This window comes from Atractosteus spatula, chromosome 7 (genome assembly GCF_055471065.1).
Source record: "Atractosteus spatula isolate fAtrSpa1 chromosome 7, fAtrSpa1.hap1, whole genome shotgun sequence".
Classification (NCBI taxonomy): Eukaryota; Metazoa; Chordata; class Actinopteri; order Semionotiformes; family Lepisosteidae; genus Atractosteus; species Atractosteus spatula.
The window spans coordinates 41,326,656-41,349,106 of record NC_142712.1 but is presented as its reverse complement, the minus strand read 5'-3'; the positions used below and the strand labels follow the sequence as shown (position 1 = coordinate 41,349,106).

Below are 22,451 nucleotides of genomic sequence, written 5' to 3'. Positions count from 1 at the left end.
ACATTCCTGGTTGTTATTTATTGTGCAGTGACGGTGAGGATCTAATAGAGGGCTGAATTTTTCACAGGTCTCCTTGAGTGAAACTCCAGCTCCCTGCTTGATTGCAACACTTCCTGCTTTCTTGTCATTTCTGCACTGCACACACCTCAACCTGCAGCTGTGATTGAACTGTTTCTAGGCTGGCTGGGCAATTAGAGGAGGAACAGTCTGATTTCACGGGTGACTGGGCAAGGAGAGGCGGAACAGTCTTGCCCAGGCCAACTAAGCCGCTGAAGCTCACTTCCCTGGGATCCTTCAGCCGGTTGAGATTTTGGGATCGAGCAAGGTGAGCTGGGGGATCTTCCCTCGTTTGTCACCTTTCTCGCGTTGGTATGTGGTAACACCTGTGAACAGGTGAGCTCCTTAGCGAGAAACAAGGAGAGAGAGGAAAGGAAGGAGCTGCGCAAGACACCGGCAGAAAGAATAGAAATGGGGAGGGACAAGGAAGAGGGAGGGAAAAACTGAAGACGGAGAGAGAAGGAGACGATTCTAATGAGCACTTTATTTGAAAGATAAGCTGTGACCGGAAACTGCAGCAAAGCACAGCCCTTGCAGGTAGGAGTTTATTTTGCCATTCTCTTATCAAAAAAACAAAAATGGTATTGTTTGAAGACAGGGTTGAGACTACCTGGAGTGGCCAGCAAGAGCAGGTGAGCTCGTCCCCTGTTTTTCAAATGAGAGCGCAGGTCTGGGCAGGCCTAGGCTGAATATTTTCCAGCTGGTTGTAAACAGGGGTTCTGCTGACTGAGCACGGGAACTCCCCAACTCTGGCTCGGCGAACAACTGAACTGATGTATTGCTGTACCTCCTCTTCGTTATTTTGAGTTTTTAAATGAAAATAGTCGAGCTCTTTTTGAAAACAGAGAGCCAGTTGTTGATCATATCCATGTGAGCTCGGCTGCTGTAAGTGCAATTGGCATATTTAAGGAACGCCACAGTGATGAAAGACGCTGGAGCAGTGAGGACAGCATTAAAGCAGCTTTTAAAATTTCTTCATCTTGTCACTTCTTATTTGTTGTACAGACTTAAAAATGATTTTACTGCTCATCCACAACCAATAGTAACGTGCAATAACAATTTTTGTTTTGTATTTCTTCTGTGATATTTTGTATTTAAATTAAGTACGCTTTTTGCCACTTGCTCTATTCCCTATTACTCTTTCAGACAAAGCCTTTAAAAAAATCTGCGATGTTTAAAATTCAGGATGTCATAGTCATATAATGTCTAAGTTATGCTTTATAGTAGAAGCTTGATTTCAGAGATAATGATTGTGAGATAGTGAATAAACTATGAAAAACAATAAATCTTTGTAGATAAACTTCTTGATCTCATTCTGCATTGACTCCCAACCATTTGCCATTTTGATCTGAGGCCAAATAGTTGTAATCGGTCTATATGTATGACTAGCTGTCCTCCGGTTAGACACTGATTCAAGTTAAAACATACTGGGGAAAGCTGGCTCATTTAGTAGTCAGAGAAGGCTTGTTTTCAGACCTGCGAGCAAAGTGAAATCTTGGGAAAGGCTCTTGCTCCCCTCTTTCATACTGTATGTTTTTACTTCCATGCTGTGTCTTTGTGGACTGTGACAGTGGCTGTAGAAGCTCAGGCCTCATAAAGGTCATCATAAAAGTTACCCTACAGGCTACCTGTGCTCATGTTGTCTGTATGCAGAGGGAGTGGCAGATCTGCGTCACAAGGAGAGATATTCACTGAATCACCGGAGATGGTATTCCTACTCAGTCAGGATGGAGTTCCTCCCACTTTTTTTGGTAGTAACGCATTTCCTGCTCACCTTCCTGTGGTGTAATAATGCAGTCCTGAAGAAATCCCAGCAGGAGCAGGTCCAGCTGCCCATTTATGGGAGAATGAATGTGCACTGCCATAGTTAGTATCAAACCTGCTTGTGTAGGCTGTTCAGTCCTTGTTGATGGACAGCATTGTGGTGTAAAAATAGTTTCTCTCCCTCTTTGTGAAAGAGGGGCCTAGATGATGCAGTTTTGTGGCCAAATTCAGCAGCCAACTAACAGGAGAGCAGAGGCCAAACCAAAACCTGTGCGTTTGTCCCTCTAATGGAAATGCCAGCTTTTGCATATTTTTGTCCCTCTAAAATTGCCATGTGCTTCACCCCAAGCTCCGAGTTGAGATGCTTGGACTTCTGGCTGTCCCCACACGCCTGCTATGCTGCCTGTATCTCTGTTGAGTGGATCTGAATTAGAGTTCAATTAGATTATTATGCAAAATGGGGGCACCTGCCCACCCTCCCTTGAGAGGTCATTCTTCGTAACATTCCTTCGTTTTTTAGGCTTTCTGTTTATCTCCCTCTCTTTTGGCAGTGCAGAGGAAAGACACTGCCCCTCCTACGCGTGCTGGTCTCTTCTGAATATTCAGAGCATTGGCTTTCCAGCTTTCCACTTCTCTTCATACCTCCTGTGAGGCACATGATTTGATTTTTTAGTTCATGGCAATCGCCAGCCCTGATAACTCAGAAATGGATTTTCATTAATATTTTAGTGGTCAAGTAGCAATTAGCTTCGCAGACTTTGTAGGGGAGCTGCGGAGTGGACGTTTCTTTCATTTCCGGTCAAGAGAAATAAAGGTTATGTTAATCATTTGACATCCAAGCAATTGAACTTTAGTACAACTCATTCAGTAGAAGCCTCATGTATCACAGAGCTTATGCACATACCAAGACGTGACATCAGAGGTTTACTTCAGTGGTCTAAACACATTCTCTACTAAACACAGTAGAGAAAGGATCAGTCAATCATTTTTTTCAAGCCTTTCCCATGGTATTTTTTTATGCACATACTCAAAATCATAGTTTCATTGATGTGTGGTTCAGCTGTGCTGATTATTATGCAGTGAACTGTGCTGTTGCGGAGTTAATAATAATCTCAAAGTTCAGAAAGACCTCTGAAACACTTCCGAGTGGCGCCAGTTGAGGTGATCCTACAAAGCCTGGGTAGAGTCCTGTAGTCCAGGCATCATTGGTTCAAGTCAGGGTGTGACTGGGCTTTCCCAAGCGGAGGTATGCAGTGGTGTGAGGATTGGCTTGTGTACCCCAGCAGCCTTGTGTGTTGTCTGTGAGTAGTACCCAGTTTTCCTCATTTGTTATAGGATGTTTGCACAAAATAGTGAATGGCTGTGCTTGTTTCTGATTAAAATGGTCCTCATTGTCCTGTTCATTTAGTCCCCATTTAGCTTCAATACAGCAAATTACTTTCCTGGTTTGTGTTCTTCTGCACCTTTGCATCACACTGCTACATGCAAACCTGTGCTGGTGACAGGACAGAATTAAAGAATGCTGCTTGACCCGCCTTGCGATATTCACCTCCTCCAAATGAAAAGTGACAGTGCTGCGTGAACAGACTTGACTTTCTCTTTGCAATATAAATAACCATGCTGCGTTAGGGCATGCTGAGCAATCCTTAATAAACTTGCTGTTTTTTAACTTTAACTGTGTAAAAGAAAGACACGTTTGGGAGGCTTTGCAGCTTTGCTTTTTTCCCTTAGGCTAGACACCTTGGGCTTGCGTGCTTATACCTCATATCTCGTAAAACTCTGTGTGTTGACACCAGTGACACATTCTGACAACTTGGGCCTGATAATTGTACACTACGAAACGTGGTTATGAAATGTGCAGATGTCTTCTGGACCAAGTTCAGTCCCCCACCCTATCATTTTATTGTTATAATAAACCTGTCATTATAAATAGATTAACTGATAAGAGGAAGATATGAAAAATGTAACTTCTGTAGCCTGTGTGCAACTCTTTTTAACCATTGGCTTCAGTTGCTTGGATCATGTTTTTGCATTTAAATGAGCATTTCACACGCAGCCTGTAGCATGTTGTTCTGAGAATGCTATTTTGGGTCTTCTAAAGTGAAGTGCCAGAACACATCTATCGCTGCCCCCCAGCACTGTCCCCATGAAGTATAATAAATGTTTGTGGCAGGTCAGGTCAGAAGACTGGAATTACAGACAAACTGCCACAATAGGAGAATTTAGGCCTCTAATCTCTGTAAATAGGCACATTGGAGGAAAATGTGAAAATTAATGAACTGGATAATTGGTGAAGGGTTAGAAGTTTTGGCTTTTTCTTTGGCGATTGGAGTTTAAAAACAGCAAACTGTAGAGTGGTTTCTGATTCTATTCTAATGAAGACATTGTACATTTTTTTGTAATATTCACAGACCCCTTGAGCAAACTCAATAAAATAGGCTGGGACCTGTCACAGTGTTACACTTCTTCCATTCCCTGCCCTGAAGTGCTCTCTCCCTTTGTCTCTCTCAGTTCTAATAATTTCCTTGTTTTTTGAAACATGGTCTCTTGGGCCGTTCTGCTATCGATATATATGACAGCCCTCTTTCCAGATGAGCAAATCTTATTGTACGCAAGGATTCAACCCCTGGCTGGAGCTTTTTTTTGTGTTGAGAGCTAAAATTTAGTTTGGAGTCAATATTTTGGGTTCAGATTTTCTTTCGATATTAAATGAACGTGCGTGGTGCCAACTGGCCAGTCATAGCCAGAAGCTGATTGATTTACTGGCTGATGAAGAGATTGAAACCAGGGTTGTGTCAGAAGTTGTCCAACACAGGAACAGCGAGAGCTGGGAACGGATGAAGGAGTGAAACTTCCCAGCTCCCTGGGAAACTAGAAAGCAGTTGTGTCTATAAGACACCAGAGAAAATGAGGTTGGGGAGACCATACAGCAATAGTCTGTAGTGTAAGTCCTAAGAAGAGACCCCTTTATTTCTTGCAGTGTTTTTCATCCCGAAGGTTTCCAAACTGCTTCACCTATAGGAAGGGAGCCCCTTAAATGATCCATCGCTGAAGTGCAGTCCCCACTCTGCAGGCAGTGCATCTTTCCATCTTCAAGTCCTGCCTCAAGGAGAGCTCTGAGCGCTTGTACTGTTGCCCTGGCTCTAGCACCCTAGCACCATCCTTCTTTTAATTATTAGCTATTTTGTTATTCTCCATAGGCAGCTCCAGAACTAACACTCCCTTGTATAGCTGGCGCCAGACATTTCAAAAGCCCTGCGAGCTGAGATGGGATGTGATGCGCACATCTGGAGAAGGGCTGCTGTACTGTAAGACCGGTGGGCTAAAGCCCTTGGTGAAAGTACAGAGCGCTGAACAGATGTATCGCGCTCAGTGCGAGGGGTCGCCTCCTCACTGGGAGCGGCTCCCGGAGGAGCAGCCGATTCTTCGGTTTATGGAAAAAGAGGCAGGAATGCATTGAGGTTGTCAGGGCAGTGAAAAAAATGGAGTCACTGAGGCCCCTTCTGTAACTGTCTGTTACCGTATTTGGAGGGCTCTGAAAGGCTCGGCTGTGATTAACCATCCCATGAAACCTTGGGTACAAGCGTACATGTGAGAACGCTGCCTCCCGAGAGAGTGTTTTTGTGTAGGTTGGCGAGGATGGAGCAGGGGAGTAGGTGCAGCTGGTGCTTCTCTTTCACCTCTGGCTCAAGGGGGAGAGTTTGTTTTCCACTTTCCTTTCCTAATAATAGATGGGAACCACTGGGCTTAACAACCCCAGAGATCACTCCTTTGCCAGTTTCGGCCCTGAACTGACGTTATCTACAAGGTTGCGAGAGAAGTTGCTATACAGTGCTGTGTGTTTTTCTTGCTATCTTTTAGCACTGATATTGAAGAGTAGCCAGTAATACGCGAATATAAACCAGGTTTTGGAAAGCAATGCTTGCTTTCTGTCTGTCAGGAATGTTGAGTGCTCTTTTACTTGAGGGAGTATCACAGATTTGTTTATTGTCTCAATCAGGAGTTAGGCTGTTGACCTGAGCACTGCTCAGCCTTGTCACGCTTTTGACCTGATCTTTCTTGGTAGAGCACAAGGGAACCCGTTGTAAAGGACTGGGGTGGTAGACGTAGAAGGGGAAAAGTGCCGTATCGCCCAGGGAAATCATGGTTAAGCATGAAGGAGAATGGCACAGTATGGTAAAGACCATATATTACCATGACGCATTTCCGTAGCTAACTTTGTGCATTCTGCTGCCAAGGTGTTTGTTCCTTCTCCTTTCGGCAATAAAGTTAAATAGAAGAGTGAAACCTGTAACACAGTGAGCTCAATACTCCTCTATTCTGCCAGTTATGCCTTTTTAACCAGTATTGCCTCTTATCACTTCAGTTATTCTGACTGTAGACATACAGTGTATAGTAGTGTTTGTCATATTGCATTCTCTGTAGTTGCACAAGAAAATTTAAGAACAGAGCCAGTCAAGGGCTTAGGCATTTGTCACTTAAAGATGAGTTATGTCGAGCATTGCTCAATATGTTGCAATGGAAAGACAAGAAAATCAAGAAGGTATTAGCTGCGAGTATGAAATACACAAGCACTAAGTGAATAGTGACCACCAGGGGTGACTGTTCCTGCCAGTTTGCTGTCAGAATGAAATGCACAGTGCTGTGCCATTGTTGGTGTTGGTCGCCCCTTCTGCCTTGCCTAGTTCCAGCCAGGAAAGTGTCAGCCAGGCACTCTGTCTTCTGCGGATCAAGTAAAAAGAGGCCAGTACTTCTCATCATACTGAACAGAAGTAAATTTCATTGGCAATGAGACAGTATCTAGGTAACAGTGTGGATCACTGCGTCTCCCCCTGTCGCATTGACGTGGAAATTCAGACTCCGCTCTGTGTGCGTGCGTTAAACTCACACATATTTCTTAAGCACTCAATGGGGGAGTTGCACTTCATCGAGGTTCCTCCTTTACTGTGCTTCTTTTTTTTTGTCTGAGTGCGACATTTTGGATTCTCTGTTTCATAAGCCTCTGTCAAGGAACTGCTCAGGGAAGAAATCTTTCTTTTTCTAAGGGCTTCAGACCATCATTCCCAGCCAAGACTAATCTTTCTAATTCCCTTGTGTCCACAGAGTCTGTGTGTTTCTTGTGACTTTTCAAATCTTATTCCTGTAGCTGAAGTTGCATCTTGCGGCAGTCAGCAGGTGTTTGTATTGACCTTTCTCACTGCTGTAGTACCTCTAATGAATTCTGATGAACATGCATCCTTTTGACCTTTTCTGCAGAGCTCCAGTTCACTCTTCAGAAAAAGCTCTGGCACCTTTGAACAATGCTGACTGCTCAACCTGGTTTTTATTCCCTGAAACCATTGGTCTCACCCTACCCTGCAGAATGCAAACATTACATTGTGTAATCTCTGCATTGCCCATTAGCTGGTTTTAAAAATACACCTGTTTTACTGAAGGTTTATTGAAGCGAGTACACTTCTTTGGTCTCCCAGAAGGAGAGCTACCACACATCGAGTTTGTATTTATCAATCCTGGGAGAAAAAGATGATTTAAAGTCCATGTTTCTTTTTCAAGGTATGTGTAAGATACAGCAGTTTTAAATAAATCCAGAGGTTTAATTTACCACATAGCTGCTGAGAATGATTTTCTGTGTTTTTTAAAAAAAGTTTAGAAAGACATTTTATTTTGGATTTCAAATTTTTTCTTTAGTGTTCTGACAGCTATAAGAATCATGGTCCTTCATCCAGATTAGCGCTCAGAAAAACCCTGCTGTACCAGGTAAAAACGCTTTTAAATGTGTGACACAATTTAAATGTGACACCATTACATAAAATTATCTTGTGCTATCTTTTTGAAGTTTTCCTCATGAACCTGCAGGCTGTTAACAAGCACTTTTAAAACCCTAGTGCAAGGGAGGTATTTTATTCCCGATCGGTGTTTTTTTATGAATTTCTTATGAATTTTATGGATTTCATAAATCATGAAGAAAGCGTCATGATTTTGCAGATATTGGCGGAGTCTTGTGCAGAAGCCAGAGCCACAATGTGGCTGTTTCAAGGACAGTCATTTTCTGTTTCTCATTTACAGAAGAGTCTGTGTCCCTTAATGCAGGGTTTCACAGTTCTGGTCTGGGGACCCTCACGTCACTAAAGCTGAATTCTACTTCTGAATTCTTAACTGAACCAACATGTTGCTTGATTAGAAACTTTTTCTATTTAAGACTTGAAGATTTTAAATTGCTTAAGAAGTGCAACAGTTAAAAGGCACCCTCTTGCATGTTTAGAAACTGAAAGTAAATCAAGAGATCAGATGAAACCTATTATTACATCTCTTAAAGGTGCAGTACTTTTGAACCCCCTGTCTCTGATCTCTGATCTGGTGACCCCACTCCCATTCTTGATGCAACAGTCCAGTGTTGTGGATTAGTGTACATCTGATCGCTCAAGAGAATAATTAAAACCACTCAATTGTGCAGAGGTGGACCACGCTGGGCTGCAGCCCACCTCAGGCACACGTGTACAATCCATTGAGCCCTGCCCCCTGCGCCTCACTGTGTCAACACCACGCACAGAAGCTGCTTGTGCCCTGTTTGAATGAAGGAGACTATTGTTAGCCGCTACAATCTGCTTAGCTAGGCTGTGTGATTGAGGGTGGGGATGAAAGATGCATCTTTCTGGACATTAAAAGAAATAACCTGTTGTTGTAGGAAACTTTCCTTTTTTGTGCAGAAGTACAATGACATGGCTGACTCCATTCTTCCATTTTCATTGATTTACTGGAGTGCAGAATTTGTCCCATACAGTAGGTGAGAAATTTTAAGATTGGAAAGCTTACCTCCACAGCACAGTGTACACAGTTAAAAGTGCTGCAGGTTTCTGACTCTGCAAATACTGCATACATTATAATGCGTGCAATACAATGTACAAATACTGTAATAACTCTGAACACAAAGTAGCCCATTAAGGTTGTTGTCAACTGGTCTGTTAATTTCCCTTTGCAATATGCATTGCTTTGAGACTGAAGTGCATCATCTTGTTCCCAGCTTCCACCTGCTGAAAGAGAGAGGCATTAGTGTTGAAGTGTGTTGTCTCTTGCCTCTGAGGCTATGTGTGAATGTTTTTGTTAGCATATAGTTCTGTGGCAATAACAAGGCAAACTCTTGAACCTGTTTGCAGATAAGATCTGCAGTAAATGCTGGGTCTGGGTCTAATTTGGGTAGAGATGGACTAATTCAGTGTAATTATCAGAGAAGAGAGGCTGGAGGGCAGGGGGGTCATCTTTCACAGGCACGCACATACCAGGGACCAGACGAGGTACTGCGCACGCGTTTCTGCTAAGACAGCAAATAGAACCATGAACTTCCCTCGGGCTTTGAAAGGCACTTAAACTTGTCCTTGGAGAATAGTTTAAAAAGCAGGACATCATCAGCACTTACTTTGTTACCATATAGGATAAATGAACTTGTTTGTATGTGTATGTGAAAGTGTCCAGAGCTAGCCTTTCACCTGTTCTGGAAGTGTGACGCTGTGCAGCCCTCTTTGTGCCAAATGTGAGCTTCATCTTGAGTGCGAACATCTCCAGGAAAGACAAATATTAATTAGTGCTACCTTGTAAAAGACAGCATTCCTGCAGCACTACAACACAGGCTGCCCTCTGAGGCTAGCAGTTGTTGTTCTTCTCTCTTTTCTTTTAGTTTCTAACCATGTCTTGAACTAATCGGGGAAATAAGAAAAAATATCCCTAAGCAAAATCTGGAACCAAGGAGTTGAATATTGTTTTATAATGCAAGAAACTAGGCGTGTTATAGCTTGATGTTACAAGATAAGAAAGGACAGTATTGTTTTGAAAGTCTGGTTAATATGTTGTGTCTCAGAAGAGAGATATTTGTAGAAAACAGTGTGGCAGGCAAGCAGAAAGAGGTTTGAGACCGTCTAGACTAGGAGAGGCAGTTGAGGGTAGGATCTACAAAGAAAGGAGGAATGTACACGTGGCTCTGATTGTAAACGGGCTCTGCCGAGATCCACTTTTATGTTGCAACCCAGCAGAGCATGAGGCTACAGCAGTGAGTGTGTAACAGGGAGGAGACTGGAGATAAACCCCACTGACAGGGGTTCCACAACTTCTCCCTGTTGAGTAATGGCAGTTGGCCCTTGTGTCTATGGGATCTAACTGCTGTGCGTCACTGGGACAAGAGCGTCTTCACAGCCCAGGTGTCTGCAGCTGAGACTGTGCCCAGATGTTGCCCAGGGATTGCATTATGTCTTATGACTTTAGCCGGCTATGAGGGTCAAAGAGTGTGGTGTAGATTTGCAGTTTATAGTTCTGGTGCACTTCTGATATAGAAAAACAATGACTGTTAAGTCAAAACAGGTAGTATCTGGTCATTTTGTACAGACAGCTGCTCCTTTATATGATTCACAACACTTCTTGAGTGTCTTGACTGCATAAGAACTCATTACATGACATTTCCAATTTATTAAGAATTTATCCAAAAACATCTAACCTAAATATAAGGTTTGACTTAGTAACAAAGTTCATTTATACTTTAACAAAGTTAATAATTTAACTGTCTTTATTGATCTATACCACTAGATGAGCATTTTAACTACAGTAATTAGCTATCCCTTCTAGCTTTTTAATTAACTTGCCAAATATATTAGATATATTGCTGAAGTTGTTCACTCTTGCTGTATATGCAAGAGTTTACAACATCAGTGGATTTGGAGACCTGATTCTGAATGCGCATTGTTAATGACCTGATTTCTCCATGATCTTGTCATGCTATCGGACTCCTGTATTGTGTACAGGCCTTGGTATATATTTATACACACAGTGTGATTTATGGCCAGGTGAAAGGGTGGCACTTTGAACAGATGTGCTTTTGGAAAACAGAAATCAATTTACCTGTAATTTTTCCAAACATAAACCAAAACCATGAATTGTTGCCTCATATTTAACTTAGGGGTTATATGAAACGAAACAAGCTTCATCTGTGTTGCATTCATATCCATTGCTTGGCACTGCTTCATAATACTTTTCAGGTGTGTGCGTCTGTTACAGAAATGAACTTGCCCTAAGGGTTTTATTTTCATTCCCCCCCCCAAGTCGTGGACTAACATGACCTTTGGGCAAAAAACATTTCCCTTCATTGCCTGTTTGCTTAAGCCCGGCAGAAAAGGGAGCTCATTCTGGAGGAGAAAGAAAGAGAGAATCCAAATGATTGTTTGAAGACAACCTGAGGTTTCAGGTTTCTCTCCTCTAGCTTTCCAGCTCCCTCTCTCTCTCAAGCTGCCCCGCGTTGCAGGAGATTACGAACAGCAGCCTTCGGGAGTTGAAAGGGAAGGACGGCTTAGGAGAGAGGGAGCAGCAGCGAAAGTGGAAGTCGGAGAAGGAGAGCGCCTCTTTTTTCTTTCTTTTCGGTTTCAGCAGAAGTGACGGGAAGGAGAAAGGCAAGGTTTCCAGTTTCCTTTTGTTTGCTCTTTTGTGCTGAGAAAATGCCAGTGCTCTGAGCAGGCTGCTCGACCTGACTTCTTTACGGTAACCAAAAAAAAAACAGGTTTTGGGGGGAGAGTGTTGTGTGGAATAGCTGTGATTCAGAGTACCAGCTCTTTAGGGTGTGTCATTGTGGAGAGGCAGGTATTGCTTCGGTTGTTTCGGGTTTAGTGTTAGATGCTTTAAGACACCAATATGTTTGTGAAGGGAATTTAAATCTGAGTTAGGAAGGTACTGTACAGTACGTGGCTTGACTCACAGGATGTAAATAATGCACTGTAAGAGAGACTTTCACTGTCCCATTAGTGCATTCTACCGATGATCAGCGAGACCTACTGTATCTAGACGCAAGAAGTAAACCTGTTGGGCTCTTTCAGTCCCAGGAGGATCGTCTCCAAACCTTCCTGTTATTTTCAGAATCCATGTGCTTTTTAAAAAGGTGGTCTCATTTGCTCCTGCTGGTCTCGTTTGAAGTCTGGGCTCCACTTTTCAGAATCTGTTTATTCGACTTATTACCAGCTAGTTGCCATGTCTTTTATTTACTGTTTTTTTTATTTTATTGCCATACTCTTTGTGAGAAAAATGAATAAAAGCAGCCAACTAGGGAAAAAATCCTTGGGAAAGCAGCATGGCTAAGTGGTTCTGGACTCCAGTCAAGAGGGTCACGGGTTCAACTCCTGGGTGAGGCACAGCCTTTGTACCTCACTCAGTCCAGTAAATGCGCTGCTGTAAATATCGTGTTGCAAATGACAATTGGTTCCAAATTGGCTCCGATTAAAGAATTGTAAAAAAAATGTGAAAGCACAAAAAATAACCAATATTGAGAAACATTCAAGGGACACTGAGACACAAGAGTCACCAAAATCATTATGTTAAAGGAATATAGAGGAATCCACTTCAGTTGTGTATGCCGCTGTATGTTTGAGCCTTATTAAAACTGCTACATCCTCAACTGGAATTATAAACAATTATAGCTGAGCTCTGGTGAACTGTGCTGGGCTGAGTGCTCAGGTGCATTCTTTCATGGAAATGAGTATCTAATAAGCCAATACATGTTGGAGACAACAAAGACTGGCTTCAACACTGCTTAAGGTCTGATCCTTCAGGCTTTGCAGTTGTTATTGCTGAACACGACTGTTTCCAAAGACGGCTGTTAAATTTCAACTTCAAAGCATTGCTTTCTCTCTCTCACTATCATTTTCTCTCTCTTTCTAGTGCATTTTTGTGTGAACAATTTTCCGGTTATTTTTAGCTCTGGAAGACCAACCTTGAAGAGTTCCTAAACATATTTATTTGCATATTTTTGTAGGAGTCAACAAGTTCCAGAGAAGTAAAGGGGAATATGTTTTTTCAAAATTCCTATTCTCCCATAAAGACACCAGAGCACCAGAGAGAAGAGTTTCTGCTGACTGAAATACTGTACAGGCGGCCCTCATCTTTCAGGGATGTGAGGGTGTATGTTGACAAGCAGTGTCTGGGAGGCTGTTTTAAAGAAACCATATTGAACAGACTCAACCTATTCGCTCTGCCTCCCTCTGGCCTGCCCGTGCTTTGTGTATTCTGTGGGATGAATTGTTTCTCTGTGTCCCGATCTATGGAGGGGGTTAGATTGGTGCGTGAGTCAGGAGTGATCTGGCTCTGTGTGAAAAGTTAGTTCAGCATTTGGATAGAGGGAGTTGGCACTATCTATGAGGTACACACAGAGCAATGAAAGATAGGAACAAAAAAAAAGAATACCTTTCTTGTCTGCGGTACGGGCGAGAATGACAGGCTCACACAGGATATCTGCGTGAAGGCGCTTCTGTCCCTTGGTACCCTCTCTGCAGCGATGCCATCTGAAAAGCTAATTCATAGCGCTTTTTTTCCATTTGTATGAATTGAGAAGGTTTCTGTCCTTTCTGTTGGAGTTGCAGAAAGAGAGTTTCCAATCCATTGCTTGTAAACAAGTCTTGTCCTTTAGCAGCTTCAGAAAGCTGCGTCACTTGGATTTTAGAGTTTTGCCTCTTTCCTCTGCAGGTCTTCGTTTTCCTCCTCAGCCATCCCCCCCAGCAGAGGGCACGAGGCTTTGAAGTACATGCTGCAGACGCAGAAACCACTTGAAGGCTGCTGATACTGTACATAATAAACATCATTGTGCTTGTTTGCTTACACTCTGGTAACTGTAGTATTTTCGTTTATCTAAAGAAAGTGCTTGAAGGGATGAATAAAAAGCTTTGAAGACAGTCCAATGAGACCAGTTGACAAAATATCACATCTCATGTTTTCATTGGACTCTTTTTCCCTTTAGTTTCAATTATTCCTTTTGAGAGTTTAAAGTGGTGGATCTTCCACCTGTTTTTTTCATCTCTGTGCATACACACTTCCCCGTCTTTGACAGAGTTTCCTAAGGTTGGTGCTAGGCCGTGCTCGATCTTCGACGTCTCTCGATGTGGAGTTAAGCTGTTAGGACGGCTGTGTTTCCAGGGCTCCACTGTTCGCCCAGAGCAGTCGAGAACCCCTGTGCCGGGAGTCCAGCCACGCTGTGCGGAGGGCCTGACCACTGCGCGTGCGTCTTTGTGTGTCAGGTGCCTGAGGAATGCCCAATCCGATCCTGGGTCCCGCCACACATGCCACGGGTGCTTCACCGTGATTTCACTGCATTTTACTCATTTTTTAACCTGCTTCTCCCGCTGGGCCCTGTTCTTCTCGGCTTTGTTTTTTTTAAACCTCCCAGTGTCCTCCAAAGCAAACGAGAAGAAACAGGTTGCCTTTCATTCCCCTGTCGGTCCATGTCCCATACCAATATCTCAGCATTTCTTTAAAGTCAGGCCGCCTCTCGGCTCCAGGAGTTTTGAGAGTTTTGAGAGCGCTACTGCGAGTGGCGTTCAGAAGAGTAATTCCTTTCCACTCGCTGCTGTTCAATGAAGTTTTTATTCAGGCAGCCTGGTGCCCTAACAGGCTGGGGGCATTCTGAGAAGTAACGGTCCCGTTAGCTAATAGTTGGAAGCAGTTTTTGTTGCCCATTTTTGTCTCATCTTTTGCAGATGTACAGAATTGGATCCCTCAGTTTTCTCCATTTCATTCTGTTTTTTCTCTCTGGACTAGACTGTTCATTTAAACAAGTTTATTTATCATGATATTTTCCTTCATCAGAGCAGAAGCTGTGATAAATGTATACCTTATATTTTGGGGGAACAATGTTATCCTTAAGGGTGCTTCTTTACCCATGACAGAGGATTGATTTTCTGGGCCACTGTCGCTTTTGTGTGCCGGTTCATTTAAAGAGGCTGAGAGAAAAGCATTATAGCGTCATGTTTCTTGTTAAATTGGATCATAGGTATTAGGATCAGGTTTTTCCTCAAAAAGTGATAAAAATAAACCAGTGGTAATGACTGTTTAGGATTTTGGTTTGGCAGATGGCTGCAGCCGAATAAAGGATTACCAGCTGTGTGAGACTGCCCTAATTGAGGACTAAGATGTTGTGGGGGGTTGTTAATTGAGTATGAATGCTTATATTTGCCTTATCCATGTTTTTTATATAAATGTCTCTTTCTTCTGAGACTGGTAATAAGCACGACGGAAAGATTGTACCCTCCGTGAGAAATCTGCGAAGGAGAACTTGGTGGCGTGGTATTCTGGCACTGAGGATTTCATCTCTTTCTTCTGCAGTGACTTCCTGCTGTTTGTGCCAAGAGCTGGCACGCCTTTCTGCGCTATATAATGTTTTCACCGCTGTTTCATTGTGCAGTTCTGCACATTATTCTGCTTCTCTCAAGGTGGCTTTCGAAGGGCCTTGCAACAGGTGGTGCCCCGTTGGCAAGCTCCTGCTGGCTGTCCTCCCACGTCTTCATGAGAAGCTGTGGTGCGCTTTGATGAAGAGGGTTGTGTTCATAGGCCTCAGGGAGGTGTGATATTTCTGAAGTCTGAAAGTCTCCGCAGAGAGGTGGGGTATGAGGTTTGGCAGGTCATCTCTCTGGCATTCCAGGAAGATGAGCGGTGAAAAATAACAGCTCTTTCTTTGTTTATACCCTGCCAGTGCAGGCCCTGCTATCTGGTTTTGAAGGATTGCAGGTGCTCAGAAACAAGCCACCTCCTCTTGGTCCTATATCTGTTGTCTGTAGCTTATACTGTTCCCTAACAACTACCAACTGTTTCAACTGCTGGAGCTAAATATATATAGACCAAGGTTTATGGTTTTGGTACTCTTTCCATATTTGAGAATTCCTGACTTTTTTGGCAATAACCTTTACTAATTACAGATCCTCAGATCGATGAGCTGCTAACTACCAATGTGATAGATGGGCTAAATGACCTTCCTTTTGTTTGTAATCATTCTTACTGTATATCAGGCAGGATTTGTTTTCCTATTTGTAGTGCTTTCTACTATAATAACTTACTGTGGTATGACGTGGTAAAAAGGGAGTTGTAGTAAAAGCTGTTTAAAGCATTGAGAGAGGTTCCCAGATGTCATTAGTTCAGACCTGGGTTCCATAGAAGAGGAAATCTTGGAACCGGGCTGGACTGAGTCAGCCAGCAGAGACTCCTGCATGTCGAGTGTCAAAAAATATACAAACTGCTTGAAGGGGGGTTTGTCAGACGATCATACCCTCATATAGAGTGATATCTCATCCTCTATAGAGTGATAACTGATACAGATCCTTCCAAACTGAGATTCCATTTTTTAAGACAGAAGAAAAAATGGTAGGAGCACCGGATGGTTTGGTACAGCAAGATACAAACTATGGGGAGCCATTGTAAATCTGCTGTTAAACCATAAGAAAATATAAAATAAGATGCACATTTTTGCTGTTATCCTTTCAGAAGGGCTGGCTGACTATTGCTGGCAACTGCTGATTAGGAAAAAATTCTATCAAAGTGGTTTACACCTGTAGAGAAAACTCTAACCCTCACGGGCTGAAATGTTAGGAATTTAGCACAAGGCTCTGGAGAGAGTTCTCCAGCATTTACATTATGATGGCCAGAGGGTGGCAATGTGTGGCAAGGCTGGAAATTATTTGGAAATAAATGTGAGAGGAAACACATTGGAGAAGACAAAATGTAGTAAAATGACTGTAACAGTTAGGAGTGCACACTTGTAACCTTTATACTTTAACCCTTATAGTATGTAAAAACCTCCTGATATGGTAAGGAAGTTATCAGTGCTATTTGAGACTATATACAGTATGTAAATATCTATTTCTTTTATAAAGAAATTATTTTGTGTTTGGTTTATATACTCCATAGGTTCTTATATTTGTTGGACGATGGTATCTCATCTTTGCAGTTCAAGTTAAAGAGGATCCACTGTCATTGCCTTTATGCTTGGAATGGATTGTTTCTGCTACAGTACATGAAAAGCAGCAGTTTGGCCATCATACTCGAAGGAGGCTGACATCTGTAGGTGAGTCACAGGGTTTAGGGCTAAGGAGAGCACAGTCTATCTGGGGAGGGTTTTCTGTGGAAAGACATGAGTAACCAAGCAGATTCCTAAGATGCCAGGGGCCTGTCTTTACCTGCTTGGGATAATCACTCACAGCTGGGAGGAAGGCAGGTTGACCTCCTTTGTCAAGATCTGCTTCACTGCAGTCAGTTTATCAAAACCCTAGTGCTGTCACCTGGCAATTAAAGGAACCAGCATACCTCAGATGCACTGTGGTTGTTTTAGGTTAGCAGGACTGCCATCGGAAAACACAGAGGGATTTCTCATTATAGTAATGCGATGTATTTCTACATGTAATACTAGCACCTTTGGAGATCAAGAGTAATGAATGCTTCTCCTACAGAACAGACTACCTACTGTGTTTTGATCCATGACCTTAACCCTTTTTTCTGGCCATGAGATTGATTCAAACATGACACATGAGGCCCCAGTCTTCCCACCTCTGATTGAGGATAACCAGTTCCAGCCCTCAATGGTCCAGCCTAGGCCGCCAAGCGACAACTGAATAACACTGCTTTGTGCCTGGCACACCAGAGAGGGCTTAAGTTTTCAGCATATGCTTATCAGCAAGACACATTTCTTAATGGTTTCCTTGGTATATCATAGTGAAAGCAGGAAAGTCGGGATTAAATGCAGATGGTGAAGGAGATACAGAATGTGTTGGATAAGCTGTGAGAGTATCAAAAAAAATTACCATGGTACGCTTATATCAGGACACTGTTACATCAAGAAAAACCCAGGCTGATTCAGCTTATTTGAATCTTGGCACTTACAATTTCTGACTGTATGTATAATTTCCTAACTTTTGCTGGAGAGCTGTAGAAGTTTGATGACCTATTAGATAAGGTCTTAGTTGCATGATTAAAAAGGGGATAATATGGCCTGTTTAAGGCTATCAAACTTGTTTAATATTCAAACTGTCAAAAATTACATTTCTTCCTTTGCATAACTACTGATTAATTTTCTGGTAATAAATTAGAACATAATAGTCTTGAAAAAACAGCACACAAATGTTTTAATTGGCTAAGGGGAAAGAGGAGATTTATGGTTCTTCTGCAGGGGCGAACTGAGGCCTTGAATCTAACCGCTGTGCTGCAGTCTAAGATCAATAAGCAAAAATGTTCCTCTAGCGTCAGAGGTCTGGTATGGTCAGTGTGCGTGTGTGTGTGGAAGAGGGTCCAGGGATTTGGGATTAGTGTGAAGATTTCCAGCTGTGACATCGCTATCCAGATGGAGGCACTTTGTTCCAAAATAAACATATTTATCTCAATAGGAGAAGGTTCTGTATGAAACAGAGAGAGGTGAGGTGGGGGGTGGGGTGGGGGGGGGGTGTGGACTGTCACATTTGTACAGAGTACCCCTGGACAAGTCCTTACATCTGGATTTCAGGCAATGGAACAAAATAATGATTTTATTCATTTTTATTGAGTTCACAAGTACATTTCCTGGTTTTGTGTTACTCGGCTTTGATTTTGCATAGAGTCCCACCGAGTGTATTAAAGAGCATTGAGTGCTCTTTTTTACCTGGAGTAATATAAAACAGGTTTCTTTTGAAAAAGTGTTCAGGCGAAACATCGTTTTAATTTTCCAGTAAATCTGAACACAGAGAAGGAAAGTGTGAAACAGTGGAGACAGCACGGGCTGGTTGCTGCTTCCCAATTTGCAATAGCAACGTGAGCAAGAGCAGCAGACGGGTGAGAGTTGCTCTGCTGCAGGATTTAATTTGTTTAAGTGCTATTTACAATGTATCTACTGTGCCACTACTATCCTGACAGCAGTGGTTCTTGGCTTCAGTTATATAACAAGCGAAACAGAGTTCATCTCTGTAGCCTTGACCCTGTTCTTTGGGCTCTGTGCAGATACAACTGACGTCTACAGTTTTTTATTCTGGTTTTGAACAAATGTGACTGCTATTTAGTATCTCAGACTGCTGCACTATGCGCACCCCCCTCCTCAGGGCAGCTCCAGTGGTGGTGCTGGCACAGGCTGCAGAGACTGGTCGCAGGCACAGAAGAAGGTAAATGACAGGCTGGGAGAGACGTGGAGTGGAAAAGGGCCACCTGTTTTTTTTAAAAGGTGACTTCCAGACCTAGTGATGATGGCTCGAAGAGGTCTGGGTGCTTTAAAAATAGACTTTTGGGAAATCTGACCAAACTGAGCCGAGAAGCAAAAATTCACACGACATGTCCTTCGGTTAACCAGGTACAGTATCGTCTGTGCTGCCACTTACAATGTGTTTTTGATGTCGTGGCGACAGCCATCTTTCTGTGCCAGGAGCTTGGGAGCTCAGTAGCTTGTGCAAACATGTGGTCTGTGTGTGCCACTGAAGATGGATAAACTGTTGGAGCACTCCCCTGATGCTGTGGACACAAGCCATTTTGTTTTGCGTCCAAGGTCTCCCTTTCACTCGCTGACTGGTTGTTGGAGAGGAGGTTTTGAAACGTCGAAAAGTAAAAGCAGTTGAAATGATGCATGATGCTGGGGAGGACATAAGTGGGAGCTATTTGGAAGTCCATTTACCCAGTCATGTGGTTGAAGTGGATATCCTCCCTTCTTTCAAGAAACAGCTGGATGAGATCCTCAGATCAATTAACTATCGAAAAAGCTAACTTGACCGTACAGCCTACCTTCATTTGTGACCTTTCTTATGTTAAGCAAGTAGTTGTTTTCCTTTCCGTTTGCAGTGCTTCTCTTACAATGCCTTGCTGTGGTAAAAAGGCAGTGTGCTGTAGCCAATGACAAAAGCATTGTGGGGGGTTCCCATGTGGCTAGACCAGTGAAGGTGCTCACTTAGGGTGCGTTCTTATGTCCTTTGGTAGCCTTTCAGTGTACTGTAGGTTGAGTTCTGTGGTCCTGAGTCTGTGTCATGTCGCCAGCTGATGGTGGCCGAGATTTCCCAAGTGACCATCAAGGTAGCGCTCCGTTTTGTCGGACAGCGTTGCCTGGTCTCTTCAACTTCAGCGACTCCTTCAGCTTGCCAGGGGTCTGCAGGCTTACAGTGACATCAGTGAGAGACATGCCTGTCCTCCAGTTGGTTTGCTTTCTGTCAGGCACTGCAGAGCTCTCTGCGTGTCAAAGGTCGAATGGCTCAGGCAGATGTATCAGACTCCCACTTTATCTGTCTATATGCTGTATCTACTGATATCTGATGAATTGCTCAACACATTAACTGAATTTAAAGACAAATGCTTGAATCATATGATAAATATAGATGTTATTCATGTGTTTCATAAAACAAATGTGTAGTAAAGAATATTCCTCTTAGTTCTGGACATTTTAAGAAGTTGAAAGCATGCCAAAGCAAAATCTGTTATTAATAAAAAGCTCTATAATTTAAACTTTTTATGGCCCATAAGGATGTTAGCTGTAGCCCACACTGGAGTCTCTAACCCTTTAAGCCAAGCGCTGATATTGTATGTATGTGTATTGTATGATATTATATTGCGTGCTGGAGGGAGGAATGAGTTCCCTAAAAATTTCCAAGTGTGCCGTCTCTGGATCGCTGCTCATCAACCTTTGCTTCAAGCAGAAGTCTGCATTGCGTTAATCATAAAACCTTCTGGTCTTCACTGAACCTGAAATAGCTTAGTAAAATTGCAGCAACAAAAGGCACTCAATCCAGCTGACCCTTGTAATGTTGATAGATTTGTTTGCGAAACCTCAGTGCTGACTTGACCTTAAAAGCTGGATGAGACACTGTGTGCTCTGACGTTTAAGAATGAAGAAATCGGGAGACAGCGTGTCGAATTTTTAGCACTGCATGAACCGAGAGAACAAAATTCAGATGACAGCAGAGGGTTGCACCAAACAGTCCTGGTTTTCAAAAGTATTTAAGTTACATAAAAACGAATTTCCAGCTCATTTTAGAGAACAGCGTTTGGATTTCCCTTTATGTGCTTTGAGTCGACTCTGCGGACTGTGCCGGAGTCTGATGTTCTGAACGGGAAGCTCAGCCCCGGTGCACGGTTCAGGCTGGCACCGTTTCCCTGTTGCTGCCTTGCAGGATTTGGATCTCAAAAAGCAAAACAAACTGAAAAACCAATCCGCTAGTGCTGCTGCTGCAGCAATAATTACAAAGCAGATGGCACGTTGTGATGAAGGGCGGAAGAAAAGAGCGCGAGGAGACGTGTCAGAGCTGTAATTTAGGAACTGGACTCAGTTATCTCTGAAAGGAGCAAAGCTGTGATTTGGACTGAAGTGAAGACTTAAAGGAATTTGGTGTTGCAACACGAGGGAGGGAGGTGTGTAATGACAGCAGTGCCAGGCAGCTCTGCAAGGTAATGAGCCCTGAGAATGAGCTGCTGTAGGAGCAATACTGTCTGGTATGTTGTGCTGCTACATTTATGTCTTGTTTTGATTTCCTAAAGAGCAGTGCTTCACCTGTCAGATCAGCACTCAGGCACACCTGCATACACATGAGGAATAGAAACACTGATTGCTAGTTGTATGTGATCACACAGAGAACCAAATGCTGATTTCTTTGTTTTGATGATTTAGGTTTTGTTTTCTACTTTTTAATCTGCTTTTGCTGTTGTTATGTTGTTATATCGCCAATTCCATGCAGCATCTGAACTTGGTCCAGTGTACAAGACGGCTAATTTTTTAAATAAGCGCCTAGTATCATAATACATGGTCTTCCAATAACGAGCCAGGTTAGTACCAAGTCTGTGATTTCTCAGTGTCGGATTTGTTATATGCACTATGCATTTGTATTCTTTTGTTTAAATCCAGATTGTCTTGGTTATTCAGTTGAGGGCATAGCTAAAGGACATGGAAAGTAGGAAGCACCTTTCCATAATTATTTTGTGCATTATTTAAGCTATGTACAGATACAACAGTTTTCTACCCTATTTTGTACCAGACTTGTTCTGATGTCATGAACGATTGTGGCTGAGTGATCTGGCTTTTTTCATGTTCCTGCACTCAGGGTGCTTTGCAACAGCCATGTTTACCATTAATACCTGAGAGCTACACACCTGTCCTTCTCGGTGTGCTGGCAATGAAGGGGTTAACCGGCGGGCACCCTCTTCACTGCCAGTTAATGATTATGGAGAATATCACAGCGTAAGGATGTAGCAGGCTGGTTGGAAACAGAGTGAGTGCTCTACTTCAGCCCATCTGCACTTGGGAGAAATTCAATCCATATGTGCTTAAGTTCAGCTGTTGAAGAAGAAAAGAAATTACTGCAAAGAGGCGATTGTTTCAGTGTTTTTGTTTAAATTCCTCTCATACTGCACTGGACCTGGCTTTCCTACAGCAGCAGTAGAAAGGGAGAGGAGGAGGGAGGGAGAGTGAGAGCCGAGGATTGGAGGGGGTCGAAAGAGGAAGCTGTGAGTTCAATGTTTTCGTTCTGCATTTTCAAAATGGTTTTGCTTTTCAGTGCTGTGCTTTCTTGAGAGCAGTGCGAGCTGCGAGGGTTTGAATTTGACCGAACTGTTTACGGGAGGCTGGGTTAGTCTTCTGGAGCTGCTCTTGGTTGGAACAGCAGACATCCCTGTGCAGCCTGTAGGGAGTGTCTGTGTGGTCCCGGGGTCCAGAGAACGCAGCAGTCTGCATGGAAAAACACAAGGAGTGCAGGAGAGCCGAGCAGGGAAGCCCTAGCAACTCTGAAAGTATGTGAAGAACACACAGGGCACCCTGGACTGTCAACGGTCAGCGGACCTGCATGATCTGGGGGATATCCCAGCTGTGGTAGTAAGGAAACAAAGATGTGCGTGTCCATGTGTTTTGTGGAGGAGAT

At 43.1% G+C, this 22,451-nt stretch overlaps 1 protein-coding gene across 8 annotated transcripts in view; it reads left to right on the top strand.

Annotated features, from left to right (window-relative positions):
* Positions 1–226: 226 nt before the first annotated feature.
* The window catches only part of plekha6 (pleckstrin homology domain containing A6), an 82,497-nt gene continuing 60,272 nt past the window's right edge, over positions 227–22,451 (top strand). For 3 of the 8 annotated variants that reach the window (XM_088920854.1, XM_088920852.1, XM_088920853.1), the window contains exon 1: positions 487–594. Coding sequence is in view for 3 of the 8 variants with exons in the window: in XM_088920857.1 (XP_088776983.1) it covers positions 20,960–20,988 (29 nt within the window). In the remaining 5 variants the exon portion in view is untranslated. Of the gene's footprint in view, positions 326–486; positions 595–16,638; positions 16,673–20,543; positions 21,034–22,451 lie in introns of those variants that run through there. The other 5 variants (XM_088920851.1, XM_088920850.1, XM_088920856.1 and 2 more) reach the window with 4 other exon arrangements.